Source organism: Purpureocillium takamizusanense, chromosome 9 (genome assembly GCF_022605165.1).
Source record: "Purpureocillium takamizusanense chromosome 9, complete sequence".
Classification (NCBI taxonomy): Eukaryota; Fungi; Ascomycota; class Sordariomycetes; order Hypocreales; family Ophiocordycipitaceae; genus Purpureocillium; species Purpureocillium takamizusanense.
The window spans coordinates 2,095,168-2,109,238 of NC_063076.1; the positions used below are offsets into that span (position 1 = coordinate 2,095,168).

At 57.4% G+C, this 14,071-nt stretch overlaps 2 protein-coding genes across 2 annotated transcripts; both read left to right on the forward strand.

The window, feature by feature from the left end:
* Window positions 1–32: 32 nt before the first annotated feature.
* On the forward strand, window positions 33–5,721 carry JDV02_009470 (uncharacterized protein). Its single transcript, XM_047991135.1, has 2 exons — window positions 33–3,316; window positions 3,368–5,721. The coding sequence occupies exons 1-2, from the start codon at window positions 257–259 to the stop codon at window positions 5,495–5,497; spliced, it is 5,190 nt and encodes a 1,729-aa protein (XP_047847145.1). The 5' UTR covers window positions 33–256; the 3' UTR covers window positions 5,498–5,721.
* Window positions 5,722–11,389: 5,668 nt separating this feature from the next.
* JDV02_009471 (uncharacterized protein) lies at window positions 11,390–13,540 on the forward strand. The gene is made up of 2 exons (XM_047991136.1): window positions 11,390–11,658; window positions 11,713–13,540. Exons 1-2 carry the CDS (start codon window positions 11,568–11,570, stop codon window positions 13,266–13,268), a joined length of 1,647 nt encoding a protein of 548 aa, XP_047847146.1. The 5' UTR covers window positions 11,390–11,567; the 3' UTR covers window positions 13,269–13,540.
* Window positions 13,541–14,071: the final 531 nt, after the last annotated feature.

The window sequence follows — 14,071 nt, forward strand, 5'->3', positions numbered from 1 at the left end:
GTTCCTCATCCTCCATCGTCTCTTCAGCATCCCACCTCTTCTGCTTCAGCGTCACCTTGTTGCATTTGGGTCTTTCTCCCGCTGTGTGTCTGTCGAGTTCATATTTCTCGTCCCCCAGTTGTGGTCTTTTCTCGTTTCTGCGTGGCTCAACGCGTCGCTGCTGCTGGATGCATGCATGGTCGGGCTCTGTAACGTCGCTGGCCGCACCTCCGCTCTCTAGATCGCCAGCCTGCTGCCTGCTTTCCTCCCAGCAGCCATGGCATCTACAGTAGCCTCGGCCACCCCTTCCGACGTTACCATCAACATCTTCAAGTCTCTGCCGACGAGACCCCCGACGCCTCCCCGAGAGCCGCCAGTCCCCGACCCCGACGTCTCCCTTCGATCCGTCATCCTCTCCCGCTCTCAGGCCTTCGACCCGCGCCGGAGCCTCCAGACACCACCCAACGCCCACTCCCCGTCTTCGCCCGTCCCGACAGGCTCCTTTCCGAGCTCGAGTAAGACGCGCAAGAAGGTGGAGTGGTCCAGCCGCACCGAGTACAAGGACCCTCCTGACTATCGCCCTGGCGTTCGATCGTCTCCCGCCTCGGCACCTTCCTCAGCTTCTTCAAAGCCCATCAAGGGCATCCTGAAGCGGTCATCTTCTCCGACACACCTAGTCTCGTCTCTAGGAAGCCAACTGGATGACTCGACTGCCCAGCTGAATATCGTCGAGATGCTCGAGTCAGCCGTCCGGCAACTCGCCGGTTCCGATCGCGACTCCAAGCTGGACGCCTACATGATGCTTGCTCGCGCGTTGAAAACGTCCAGCAATCTGCCCGATCGGGTTGCTTTGCAGGATAAGATGAGCCTCTTCACTCAGTTCATAGAACGGGACATCACATCGAGAAGCGACAACGGCAACCTCGACTCATCCCTGATCAACCACGCTCTCAGCCTTCTTGCCACATTCCTCAACTTCCAAGCCATAGCTTCATCCATCGCCTCAGACTTTGGAATCTTCATGATTGACCATGCTATTCGGAGCTTTGAGGACCCCTCGGTACCCAAGGACGTTGTCCGCCATTTGATGCAGGTGGTCGCTCTGCAGAGTTTCTCGGCCAAGGTTCTTACTTCAGATAGGGTTGGACGGCTCGTGGCAGCCTTGCACAATCTTGAAGGCCACCTCAAGGGGAAAAGCATCGTCATGAGCAGAATATGGATTTACAAGCGGCTCGTCCAGCAGTCCCGCGCTCACATGGTGGCGCACTCTGACTGGCTCAAAGATCTGTTTACTGACATGCTCAGCTCTATCAAAGAGATCCGAGCACAAGCAATTAGTTTGGGGACAACCTCCGGCTTTCCGCTTCGATCTGACAAAGCCCTTTCACGCAAGGTCGCCGAGATCTTCAAGGCCGTCAACGACGACGAAACGTACATTGACTTCTACATCAAGAGGCTACAAGCCATGCTCAAAGACAAGCAAGTGAGCTCCGCGGTGCCTCAGATCTGGAGCGTCATAATTCTCTTTTTGCGTTGCCCTCTGGACCGGTGGCAGTACTACGGCCCGTGGCTGACGCTCGTTCAAACGGCTTTTAATTTGCCTGACGTAACCACCAAACAAGAGGCAAACAATGCGTGGAATCGCTACGTCTATCTTTCACTTGTTGACAGCAAGCTCCCGAGGAAATCCATCAGCATACTCTGCCAGCCCTTATTGAGCCAGCTCAAAAGAAAAGCTAGCGCAAAGCAGCAAGAACTTCGAAGAATAGTTATGGGTGGAGTGTGCAGCCTGTACTACTTCGCATTCGCTCAGAGCGACGACAAATACCCCACTGACGTTGTCTGGGACGCTGCTGTGCAGCCCGTTATTGCCCAACTCACTATTCTGGACGGCAATCCTGATGCTCCCACAGATTCCCCCTTGCAGGCAGCTCGGATACTGGTCGGATTGCTTGATGTGTCCACGCCACGGCCGCCGCGCAGCCTCGACCGGATCATGGATCCAACGCCGCTCAAGCCTGAGGACCTCCTCCCGCTCGACTCCAAATGGGTCAGGAGGAATTGCGACAAGGTATTGCAAGCCGCCGGACCCATTCTGGAGAAAAAGTTCTTGGACCTTGCCAACAAGGAGAGTTTGGTATATAGGCTGTGGCAAGCATTGGTCAAGACTGTGGCCGCAGCATCAGCCAAGGACATCAAGGTATCCGACGAGACAACGAAATTCTTTGCTTGTAGCTTCAGTCTACTGTCCAAAGTCTGGACTACTGGAACAACAGGTGACGATGCCGCTCACAGCACCAAGTTTCTCTCCAGCTCGAAGCACTACGTCCAGCTATTTGTCGAGGGACTCGGCGTGCTGCCGTTTACGGAGAAGAAGCTCACCATGTGCAACGACAACAACTTTGAACCAGCCGCGACCCCATCACAACGATTCGACAAGGTTGAAAAAGCCCAAGGAGTTGTTCGAATACCCTTGCACCACTTGTTCGTCATGCTATGCTCGGTTCCTCCTGGCTGCAGCGACAATGCGGACCTGGCAGAAGTGTTCCAGGAGATTTTTGAGCCATTCTTCGCCGGCAAGAGCGTCAAGGCACGTGCTGACCTTGCGCGGGAACTCGTGCAATTGCTACCGCGAAATACACTCTCGCCCTTTGGGCCGTGGCTGTTGGCGGCAGACAAAGTGAAGCCGTCTTTGGACAAGGCCATGCCGCCGTCTGGCTCCGCTGTGCCTAGCAGTGAGAAGTTTCTCGGTCCGGAATATCGAGAGATCGTATCCCTCCTCGAGCGCGGTCTCTTGTGTCACCCGAACTTGCCTACTGCGCACTGGCAGACACTGTTCGGCCTCTTGTCTGCGAATGTCGTTCGTGACTTCGGTGACGCTGGTCGCGCTGTTGTCCTCGTTGAGCCCCTTGCCAAAGCACTTCTCGAAAATGCAATGCCAGACCGCTTATCCACGTCAATTTCACGGACGTGCGTCACAGCGATGCTGTTTGATGCTGCAAAGGTGCCGCGCGATCGACAAGCCTTGGACACCGCTCGGCTCCGGCTTTGGGGGGCTCCTCCAACATTGGGCAAAGCTGCTTCCCCCGACCCCTTCGATTATCTTTACAAACTCGGCAACGCCACTCTTGTTTCCCTGTACGACACTTATGGGGAGCTTGAGACGACGACTGACACGGATGCTCTGCTCGAAGCTGTTGGCAAGTTCCTGGATCGGTGTGTTTCAATTTCGACAGCAATCAAGATGATGTCTCGAATGCAGGCCGGTCTCTGCCCCTGGCTTCAAGATGAGAAGGCTCATGTTCGGTCACATGAGGAGTCTTCCAGTTTGAAGACGGTAGGAGCCTCCCCCAAACCATCATCAGATGCTGTTGCTGAGACATGGCAGTTGAACCAGATTTGGGATCGACTATGCATTGAATTGACTGCGTATGGGCGTCTTGAGAAGAAGGATTTTGATCTAGTGGAGCCACTGCTCGTGTCTGCGTTCAAAAGCAATCACCCGTTTGTCGTCAGCCGAGCAGCTGATGTCTGGAATGCTGTGGTGAAGGATGAGGAGAAGGTCGAGTGCTCGGACAGTCTCATGTCCATCGTCTCCTCCCTCCGGTCGAGAGTTAACCTCGTCATACCTGGGGCTGATGTCCCAAGCGGCGACTTTGGCGCACAAGCGTCTTCTTTCGTTGATCTCCCGCAGCACGAAAGCCCTGTGGTTCTTTCTTCGTCATCGACGCGACACAACTCGAGACAGGCTGCTTCTCCGGCAGCATTGGTGTCCAAGCGGCCTCTGACAAGAAAGCGCCGCTCCGAGATTGCGTCGGAACTGCTTGAAAAGCCGGCCAAGAGGGTGAGCACATCACGACTTCGCCACGACAATTCTCAGATTCACTTTGCGACCATTGTACCTTCTCTTCCAGCCCAAGAAGAGTCACAGCATCTGACAGAGCGCCAAAAGGAGGTTCGTCAGAGGCAGCAGGAAAACGCAGCCATATATCCTGGCGTGCACTCGAGTCCTGACCCCGGTTCTGCCGCGGTCGATCCCGCGACAACGGATAAGGCAGACGCTCCCGATCAAGACCTCCCGAAAGAGAGCACGCCAAAGCGAAACATGTCCTTTGATGAGATGATCAGCTCGACGCCAACCCCCAGACGAGGGCAGATACTTCCCATGGATGACATGAACGATCCTCCTTCGTCTCCCCCTCTTCCACGACCATATCCTCTGCTGTCGGAAATACAGTCGAGGTCCAGAGCTAATAGCTCCCTGGAGGATTGGCAGTTTTCCTCCCCAACAGGGTCTCCAACAGCGAACTTCCAAGCGCACGCGCAGGAAATGAAGCCCGCGGAGACAATTCCGCAACCCCGGAGCCGTCGGACTGGTCGGAGACGCTCCGCCAGGTCGCGAGGCTCAGGCAAAGTCATTCCCTCCAGCATCCCGGATGATGATCTCAGTGCCGACGGGAGCCAAGGGGTTTCGGAGTCCCCAAGCAAGGCTGCTAACCCGCCCAGCACACCTCCACAACGGCATTTAGAACATGCTGTCCCAAGCCAGGTTCAGGAGACACCAAAGTCTGAAGATGACGAGTTTGTGGACGCCCGAAGTAGCCCTAAGAGGTCTTCCCCTCCCCACAGGCTTGAACCAACAGCACTTGATGCCGGCAACGATGTTTCTTTTGCCCTGAGCGAAGGCGATGAGAGCCAGATGATGAACCTCGTTGTCGAACTGGAGGCTCGGCGCTACGGTCTGCCAGGACCCAAGGGCAACGGCCGCCGCAGGAGAAGCAGTGCCAAGCAATTGCCTGCCAACCGGTGCATCGCAGTCCACGCCGATTCGCCATCTCCCCAAGGTCCTATGACGCGCAGCGAGTCTAGAAAGCTGGCATCCCGCGTTGCGGAGGCAATCCCAGACGAATCTAGGGAATCTGATGGTGGGTTGAAAAGGAAGCGGAAGCGCAGTCCCCGAAATGCTGGGAGCCGGAGTAAGAGACGGCGATCGCGGGAGGTCGAAGACGAGCGCACGGGACCGGAACAAGTCGCATCCAACTCGGAGATGCGCGCAAAGGAGAGCGAAGAGCAGCAAGGTCCTACTGTGGGGACGAGACGCACCTCACGCCGTAGGGCGCGTCGAGAATCCCCGTCGTACAGTGTACAGGAGACGAAGCCGACAACCACTAGACAGGACAACGAGGCGCCCGATGGCGGAGACACGGATGAGGAACTCATGTCGCAGCTGGTTTCGGAATCGTTCGCTGCTTCGGTTTCACGCGACGAGCCGGAGCAGGAGGAGGGGGCACAAGTTGGGCCGAAGACGTTGACAAGCAAGCTCAGCGCGGAATCACGCGAGGAGCATGAGGAAGGTGGTGACAAGACCAAGGCGATCATGGAGACATTGCGGAGTGGTTTAGAGAAGCTCCGCACCGCAAAGCTGGACCGCGACTCAGTTTACGAAGTGGAGGACATGTTGATGGACTTCAAGAGGGAGCTCTTTGAGGCGGAGAAGAGGGGCCGGGAGAAGAAGTAAGGCCAGAGGGTTTGAAGGCGACTGTTGCGAGATGACGATGCATACATTGATGGCGTTTAGGCGACGGACGAGCATTTTTAGGGTGTTGCGGCACGCAGCTTGGTTGATGGACTGGCCAAGGAACATGTCTCGCTAGGAATATATTTGGCAGAGACGTAGTTAGGGCCATGTCCATGTGTACATACATGACAACTGGCAACATAGTGTAAAAAAGACATGCCACGGAGCCGTGCAAGGAGGACGCCTGAAACTCGGTGACATAACTCATTGATAAGTGCTGTCTGTACTTTGTATCTTGAGGCGACACGGCAAGTATACATGGTAATTCAGAAAGGGGAACGGCCGCAAGCAGCGCCGCGGCGCGATCTCGACGAGGCTGGTCAGTCGAGGAAGCAGGGAATGCAGCTGGAGGGTGCGGCAGAGAGTGACGGAGAGGATCAAATCCATGAAGGAGCATTGGGGATGGTGTTTTGCCTGCTGGACTCGAAGCTCGCCGGAAGCGACGAGTGGGGGAAGAGTGAGGCATGGCAAGCAGCGCAAGGTCAGGGCCCGGTACAGGCTAGGGCGAGTTTGTTGCATGTTCGTCAGCATGGAGCAAACGCCCGAGATGAGGAAGGGATTGGATAGGACAGGATGGATGCCAAACCGTGGGGGTAGAGGTACAACTAGGTAGGTAAACTAGTCAGTCATACAAGTCGGTTGGTGGTGGTGGTGGTGGGTGGGAGGCAGGGAAGGGGGAGGTAAGGTACGGAGAGCAAAATCCGGCGTCGCGGGATTTCCCGTTTGGGAAAGCCGAAGGACGGACGGACGGGCAGACGGACAGACGGCGCTCCCTCCCACCACCACCCCCAAGAAGAGCGGCGGCGGATGGTTGGCCGCCTGCACACGCGAGCGCACCCAGCACGTTCGACATACAGTGAGTACGTACCAGGGGGGCATTTCGATGCGCGGGAATGGGCCGAAGGATCATGGCTTGTTGATGGCATTGGCAAACAAGGCGCGTCGTTTGTCTGCCAACAATTGGTGGTGGTGGTGGCCGGCGGTAGGCATGCATGCACGGCGGGTAAGCATTAGTTAGTACCTACCTGTAAGTTAATTGTCGGCTCTGTTGTTGGTTGTGTGCAAAGTACGTTTTGTGTGCGTGCGTTTCCCACGTTGTTGTGTACAGCACTGTAGCACTGCACTAGCACAGCTCTCGGTAACCCCCCCGCACGCACATACCGTGCTGTACGTACGGTACTGCTAGGTAGACATCGCAAGTCCATATTCTCATCAGGGCTGCAGCTGCGATCCTGCGCTGTGCAGGCAGGGGGCCCGGCGCAGCAGGTACCTTGACGTTGGGTGTGTTCGTTTGTCCGTGTGCGCTCGCTTGGGGACGCGAACCCCCCCCCCCCTGCTGGCGGTACGTATCTATTACCTCTCCAGGACGTCCCCCCCCCCGCTCCGCCGCTCCACTCCGAGATGCCGGTGGAGGGGGCTGCTGCCGGCAGATCCAGTTTTTTATTCCCAGGCGCAGGCCGCCGCCGTTTGGCGCCGCGCCATTTGCATTGATTCGATGGATGTTCGCCGTCGCGGAAACGGTTTCATTCTACGACGAACGAAGTAACTACTGCAGCTCCATTATCGTTGCGTGCGGCTCGCGCGCTCGACAAACGAACCAGCGCATCGAGTACACATTTATTTGCCTTGGCCTGCCGGCCAGGCGCGGGGTCTGCGAATCGAGGGAGAAGCGGCTACGGGCCACACCGCGACCGCGCAAGCATTTCGTGCGCTACAGCAACGTACTTCGTAGTAATGCGATGCACTTGGTTCGTTCGTTCGTTTTTGTTTCGTTCTCATGTACGTACGACGTACGTATAGTCAGGACCGTGCCGTGCCCGGCCATGACCTCAGCAACGGGGACGGGAGGGGAGGAAGGGGCATGCTACGTATATTGTACGTACGTGCATACTTGCAACTCCGCCACATCGTGTCAGCCCGCGACGCCTCGTACGCAGCACGCAAAGTTCTGGTTTTGTGGAAATGCAGTGCCCGGTGCGTTCCAAGATGTTAGGCAAACGGTGCTGTCCTGGCACCTTTATTATGTTATGCGACGATGTGGCGGACAGCCCGTGGTGGTGCGAGGCGATGCGTAGGTACTGCCGAATAAGTTGCTAGTACTAAGTATACGAAATTACGAGTGCCGCGAAGGGCGTACGCGAGGTGGCGGTAGCATGTCTAAGAGATGCAACAGGGCGGGTAGAATGCACGCAGGCGCGGCTTATGGCTTTCTTTGCGCGAGACGTTGGCTCAGTGCCAGTCAGCCAGCCTTTTCTCTACCACGAGGTAACAACCAGCCCTTCTCGTGCTTCGGTCGTCGTTGATGCGACACCCGACGCCTGACTCGCATCGCAGACAGAGACCGCGATGGGGCCGACGTCGATTCAGATTTGAGTTTGCCGACCCCTGAGAAATTGGGTGAATGCTACCAAGGTAAGTATGTAACTCGATGAGATGCCATGCCACGCCACGCGCGACTCACCACCTGTCCATGGTACATAAGTTGTGGTTCCCCGTCCGCCTGCCTTGCCGCAATGGGCGTGAAATGAGTTGAAAAAGGTGAATAAAGTACAAAAGAAAAATTACCACTGGACCTCGGGCGACGGTGAAGCTTCTTCAGTCGGCCCGGTAGGGCCCCAGTGACGTCAGATGATGGGGCGCACCGTCTAAAACGCTGGGTCCGTTGCTCCCATGATGTCGCCAACAAAGGACCCATTGGCGCCCCCGACTTGTCTTCTCGTCTCGTCGAATGCAGGCTCGGTGGGTAACTATAGTTTGGCTGGTCTTTCTGCGTGCGATTTTTGGCTACGTACTACCAACTTACATGCTTGGCATGTCCTGTCAACCACGCGCGTCGCGATGTGTTCGGCCGAATGGTCTAAATTGGTTGGCCACAGGCGGTGCGGTGCCTAGCTAAGGTCAGCCAGCAGTGCCGCAGCCACTTTTCTCTGCTCACGCCCCCCCTCGGTCATGATTTGTTAACTTACTGGCTGGACCCGGTCGGTGTCTGAGCAGCCAGCGGCAGCCGTAGTAGCGACAGCAGCGACAGCAGCAAGAGCAAAACGCACCGCTACCCAACGAAGTCACTACACGTCAGTCATTGACCAAAGCATCCATTCCGAGGCACGCGACCCGGCCTGCAGACGACGAAAGCTCCGTCCCTTGGACACCGGAGCAAGTAGCGCTTCTCATTTCTTGCGCCCCTCGCTCGGATGTCCGTCTCGGGGAGCTTTTTGGAGTCTGACGGGTGGGCAGGGGCAAATCCGGGGCAAAAATTGAGGAGAAACGGGCGCGCCATGTGGCAGATGCGCCCGAGAACGGTCTCGACTCCCCCGAACCAAACCCCAGATTCTGGTTCTGGGGGACGTCACATCATGCAACCGCCAGACATGCCCATTGAGAGATTGACGACGCGACGGCGGGACCCCAGATCGGGTGGCTGCGTTGCATTGCCCCGAGCTGAACGCAGGGCGGCCTGGAGTTGTGCGACGACGATCCAGGGACCATCCATCCCATTCGGTGGCCCGTTGATGCGTCTGTGCTACTTCGTACCTACAGTATACCACAAGTACGAAGTACGGGCACTGCAGCAAATCCTGCGGCTAAAGTCGCTGCTGTTTGGACAGGTACGTAATAAAGTGTTCTGTTTCGCAGCCCGTCTTCCCGTCTTGTCCGCGGGCTCGCCCCGTCCTGGGCATCGTCTTGGGACTTGGCACTTTGCAACGCGCAGCCCTACTTACTACCTTGCGCAACCGCCGCGGATGACTCGCTGCACTCGAATTCCCAGGGCGTGGTTCCCAGTCTTGTTTTGTTGGCTTCCTTCTCGGCCGGCCCGGCGGCTCTCTGCATCCGCGACTTCTACTAAGCAATGACCTTGCCGAGGCCACACCCGTCATGGTGGTGCAAGAATTGGGTGAGAGCGCCGTCGGGTTGCCGTCCTCGTCCAGCCCAGGTGCACACCCTCGACCCAGCCATGCGCCTTCGGTGCCTGGAGTCTCTCCCCTGCTGGCCTCGCAGCCACCTAACGCCACTCAAGCCGTCGCCCGATCTCCACCCCCCTCTGCGAGAGCCTGAAAGGTCATGGCCGGAGAACGGCAAAACTGCGTTTCGTACCAGGAGTAGCACTCAAGGCAAACGAGCGCGTAGCGACGGACGGCGGGCATCGCAAGTACCGCCCGCCCGGCTCTTGGCGTGGCATGACTCCATCACCACGCGTGCCATGTTGGGCGGCTGCTAAGCATGGCTGTGCGTCTCACCGACTAGTCGTTCATCCCCATTGTTCAGCGGAGAGCTTCGCACGCCGGCTTGACCTGATCATCGCCTTTACTTGACACATGTACCTTGGTATACTACTTACTGGCTTGACCGGGGCTCAACGGATCGGCATGCTGCATCGCATCCATGTCCAGCACGACAACCGAGACCCGGTTTATTCTAATTATCATGGGGTTGCGGCCGCCCTACTCGTGGTCAGCCCAGGCTTGAGGGCAAGTTGCCGCAACGAGCCGCGTGCTTGACGAGGTTCCAGTTTTCATCACCAACCCACTGGATCCATCGCCGAGCGGGCAATGCGCGTCCGGCTTGCTTGTGAAAGACACGGCACGATTCGGGGCGATGACAGAGAACAAGGTGAAAAAAGTTCTGTAACTTTGCTGCATGCAAATTAGCGGAGAACGTGGAGGCGAGGACCCATCACCTCCGCGCTCCGGGTTGAAATGACGTCGTCGTTCCCCACGGCTAGCTACACGCGACAATATCGAGACGAGAAGAGGAACAAAAAAGGCGCGCATGGTTTCTGGCATGTCATCCATCGGGGGACTCCTCGATGCGCCTTCCCCGCCCCGGAGGCGCGGCTTCAAGGTCGGGGTGCTGTTTTAGTCCACGGGGGAACGAAGCCGAGGCCGAAGACGGACAAGTTTCTGGAAGACGGCTGCGCATTGAGCATTATCAGGGCTCCGGGAATGAGTGAAACAGGCACTCCGTAGTGCCGGATGGCTGAGATGGATGGCGGAGATGGTGGATGGATGGATGGGATGGATGGAAGGGTGCAGGAATGACGATGGATGGATGGGTGGTGACTGACCACGGTGGCTCGCGCCCGCCGTCCGGCACACCAGCGGGTCTGGCTGGCAGCAACTAACTTGACGACGTACTACTGCTACTAACTAACAACTTGAACCCACACCCCCCCTCCCCGGTCTTGTTCCCGCCCATCGTCAATACGGCACCCAAGTTCGCGCGAACGTACTTTGTCCGGTCTGCGCCAGTGACGGCCGCCCGGTGCAACATCACGGATATGGAATTGCAAGAGGTGTGCTTGTCGTAAGTGCTGAGGTGGTGGTAGTAGTTCCCTTGGCTTGGGCCTCGCCTCCGGGGCTCATACAGGTAGTTAGTGCGACGACCGCATCGGCGCTCACAGGCCGCTGACCAGAGGTGAGTAAGGTTACAGTACTGGGCCAGACCCAGTTTTCCGCCGTGTCGAATGTCTCTTGTGGTCGCTCCCGCTCCCCCACTCCCGCCTCTTTCCAGCATGTTAGCCCCGCCAGGTACGTCGCTGTACATCGGTGTACCCCGTAGGCTACTGCGCAAAGTACGGGCCCTCCCCCCCCCGTCGTGCGACGCGAGAGTCTCTCCCCGTTTACTTACGTACATAGTCGTGTCGCGCTGGGAACCAGCAGGTAAAGGCGCGAGGGCAGGCGCGAGGCAAAGGCAGGTGCGAAGTACTTCGCACAGGCACGGGCACGGGTACATTGTCGTACCTGACGAGGCACGACCCGAATGCAACTTATAAAGTCGCCATGCCCATCCCCCACGGGTGACAGCCGACGCTTTGACTTCGTCCCTCCTCCTCCGTGATCATCATCCATTACTCCGGGGATTCTTTTCCGGCTCTTCTCCGTTTTGTCCTTCTGCGCTGCTCAGCGCCTCGTCTCGTCTGTCCACCGCCTGGAAAGGGCAGTGAGTCGTGACCAGCCAGACACGGATAGGGTATAAGCAACCCCCCTCCAGCACCACGAGGCAGTAAGCCGTCATGGGGAAGAAGTACTTTGGCCTCCGTGGCCGGGCCCTCAATTGGGCCATTGGCACCATTGCTGGTTGTGATTTTCTGCTCTTCGGTTACGGTAAGAGGCTTTCATCTTCTCCGACCCGCTGCGGTTACTGACAGTGTTCTTCAGACCAGGGTGTCATGGGCGGCATCTTGACGCTTCCCATCTTCCTCAGCCAGTTCCCCAAAATCAACGACAAAGAAGCGGGCCTCAGTCCCTCGGAGGCGTCCAACCGCTCCACGTACCAGGGCATCGCCATCGCCTCGTACAATTTGGGCTGCTTCATCGGCGCTGTCATCACCATCTTCATTGGAAACCCTCTCGGTCGCAAGCGCATGATTTTCCTCGGCACCGCCATCATGATCGTCGGCGCTGCTCTTCAGGCTTCTGCCACTACCTTGGAGCACTTCATCATTGGTCGCGTCATCACTGGGCTTGGTAACGGCGGCAATACCTCAACAGTGCCCATGTGGCAGTCGGAAACGTGCTCGGCCCATAAGCGAGGCAAGCTGGTCATGATTGAGGGTGCTCTCATTACGGGTGGCATCATGATTTCATACTGGGTCGATCTCGGCCTGTCTTTTGCGCCCGGCTCCGTCGCATGGCGCTTCCCACTGGCCTTCCAGATCGTCTTCTGCATTTTCATCCTTGCCTTTGTTCTCGGCCTGCCCGAGTCCCCTCGCTGGCTGATCCTCAAGGGCCGCGACGCCGAGGCCCGTGAGGTCATAGCAGCTATAGCTGATGTTGATCAGCATGACCGATATGTCGAGAACGAGTTCCGCGCCATCAAGGAAACCGTCGAGGAGATGGCCAAGGGAACCTTTGCCGACTTGTTCGCCCGCGATAAGAACCGCACCCTGCACCGCACCATCATCGCCTACGTCAACCAGATGTTCCAACAGATTTCGGGTATCAACCTCATCACTTACTACGCGGCCAAGATCTATTCCGACCTCGGCATGTCGCCCTTCCTCTCCCGCCTGTTGGCTGCCCTCAACGGCACCGAGTACTTCATTGCTTCGTGGCCCGCCGTCTTCCTCGTCGAGCGCGTGGGACGTCGCAAGCTCATGCTTTTCGGCGCCGTGGGCCAGGCCGCCACCATGGCCATCCTCGCTGGCGTCAACTCGCAAGAGGGCAACAAGGCGTGCCAGATTGCCGGCATCGCCTTCCTGTTCGTCTTCAACACCTTCTTCGCCTTCGGCTGGCTCGGCATGACATGGCTGTATCCGGCCGAGATCACCCCACTGCGCACACGCGCGCCGGCCAATGCCTTGTCCACGTCGTCGAACTGGATCTTCAACTTCATGGTCGTCATGATCACCCCTGTCGCCTTCACCAACATCAAGTACCACACATACACCATTTTCGCCATCATCAATGCCATTATGGTGCCTTCGGTCTACTTCTTCTTCCCCGAGACGGCGTACCGGTCGCTCGAGGAGATGGACTCGATTTTCCACAAGGTGTCAGGCTGGAAGGGCGCGTTGACGGTGGTTCACCAGGCCGAAATCGAGCCCCGGCGATACGGCAAGAATGGCGAGCTTCTCATCGCGGTCGACGAGATAGTCGAGAAAGGCGCCACGGAGCACCACCAAGGCAGCTCGAGCGACACGGGAAGTGGCGGGGCCAACAACACAATGTTCACCAACACAGACGAGGAGACGCAGCGCAAGGCGCCGCAGTAAGTCTAGCTGTGCTAAACATTCGTCGGGGTCCCTTTGCACTTGGCTGTCACCTGCCACGGGGTCTACGTCTCTAGATTAAGAAGAGACGAGGAAAACGATACATGACTTGATCCCTTTGGGAGGCGACGCAACCTGCAAAGACGGACGATCATGATGAGAGTTGGGGCCCATGCGGCGCGTTGACATATATACCCTTTGTTTGAATTCGGGAGAACAGCGGGGGACGTTTTGTTTTTTTTTGGATTCTGGGACCGGCCCCGTGCATATCGGCGGGCTTGACACGAGCCGGGTTCACCTATGTGGTGGGAGGATGTGGGGGGTAGACGGTTAGAACATATAGTGTCTCTGGTCTCTTCTCCCAATGATGCGTTAACCTTGGATGTATGCGTGCATGCACTGGGCTGCGGCGTCGGCCTAGCTCGGTGAGCCACTGCCAGAGGGCAGCCGATGTGGCTGTCTTGGACGTGCATGCGGATGAGCGCCGACGACTGAAGCTGAAACGCTGGTCGTCTGCAGGTTGTTTTAATGGACGCGAGCCGGGGCGGGAGGGGCCGTTTCGATGCTGTAATGTGTGTACGTACAAAGTACCTACCCTGCCGCCTTGATGAGCTCCATGATCCTGCGAACGATGGAAAGTACGGAGTATCTTATCAGGCAAGGCCTCTTATTATAGTACCTACCTAGGTACTAAGTTCTAACCTTAGTACTAATAATGGAGGCCTGTTGCTGCTGTTGCTAGCAGCTCCTGTCCTGCTGCCGCCGCCCCTGCCCCTGCGGCCCTTTGGCCCTGCCCCTGCCCCTCA

Bases quoted from the DNA above. Each gene is read 5' to 3' on its own strand.
- JDV02_009470 (XM_047991135.1), top strand. From the start codon at position 257: ATGGCATCTACAGTAGCCTCGGCCACCCCTTCCGACGTTACCATCAAC. The intron at 3,317-3,367 runs GTAGGAGCCTCC...GAGACATGGCAG, and splicing joins AGTCTTCCAGTTTGAAGACG to TTGAACCAGATTTGGGATCG.
- JDV02_009471 (XM_047991136.1), top strand. From the start codon at position 11,568: ATGGGGAAGAAGTACTTTGGCCTCCGTGGCCGGGCCCTCAATTGGGCC. The intron at 11,659-11,712 runs GTAAGAGGCTTT...AGTGTTCTTCAG, and splicing joins TTTTCTGCTCTTCGGTTACG to ACCAGGGTGTCATGGGCGGC.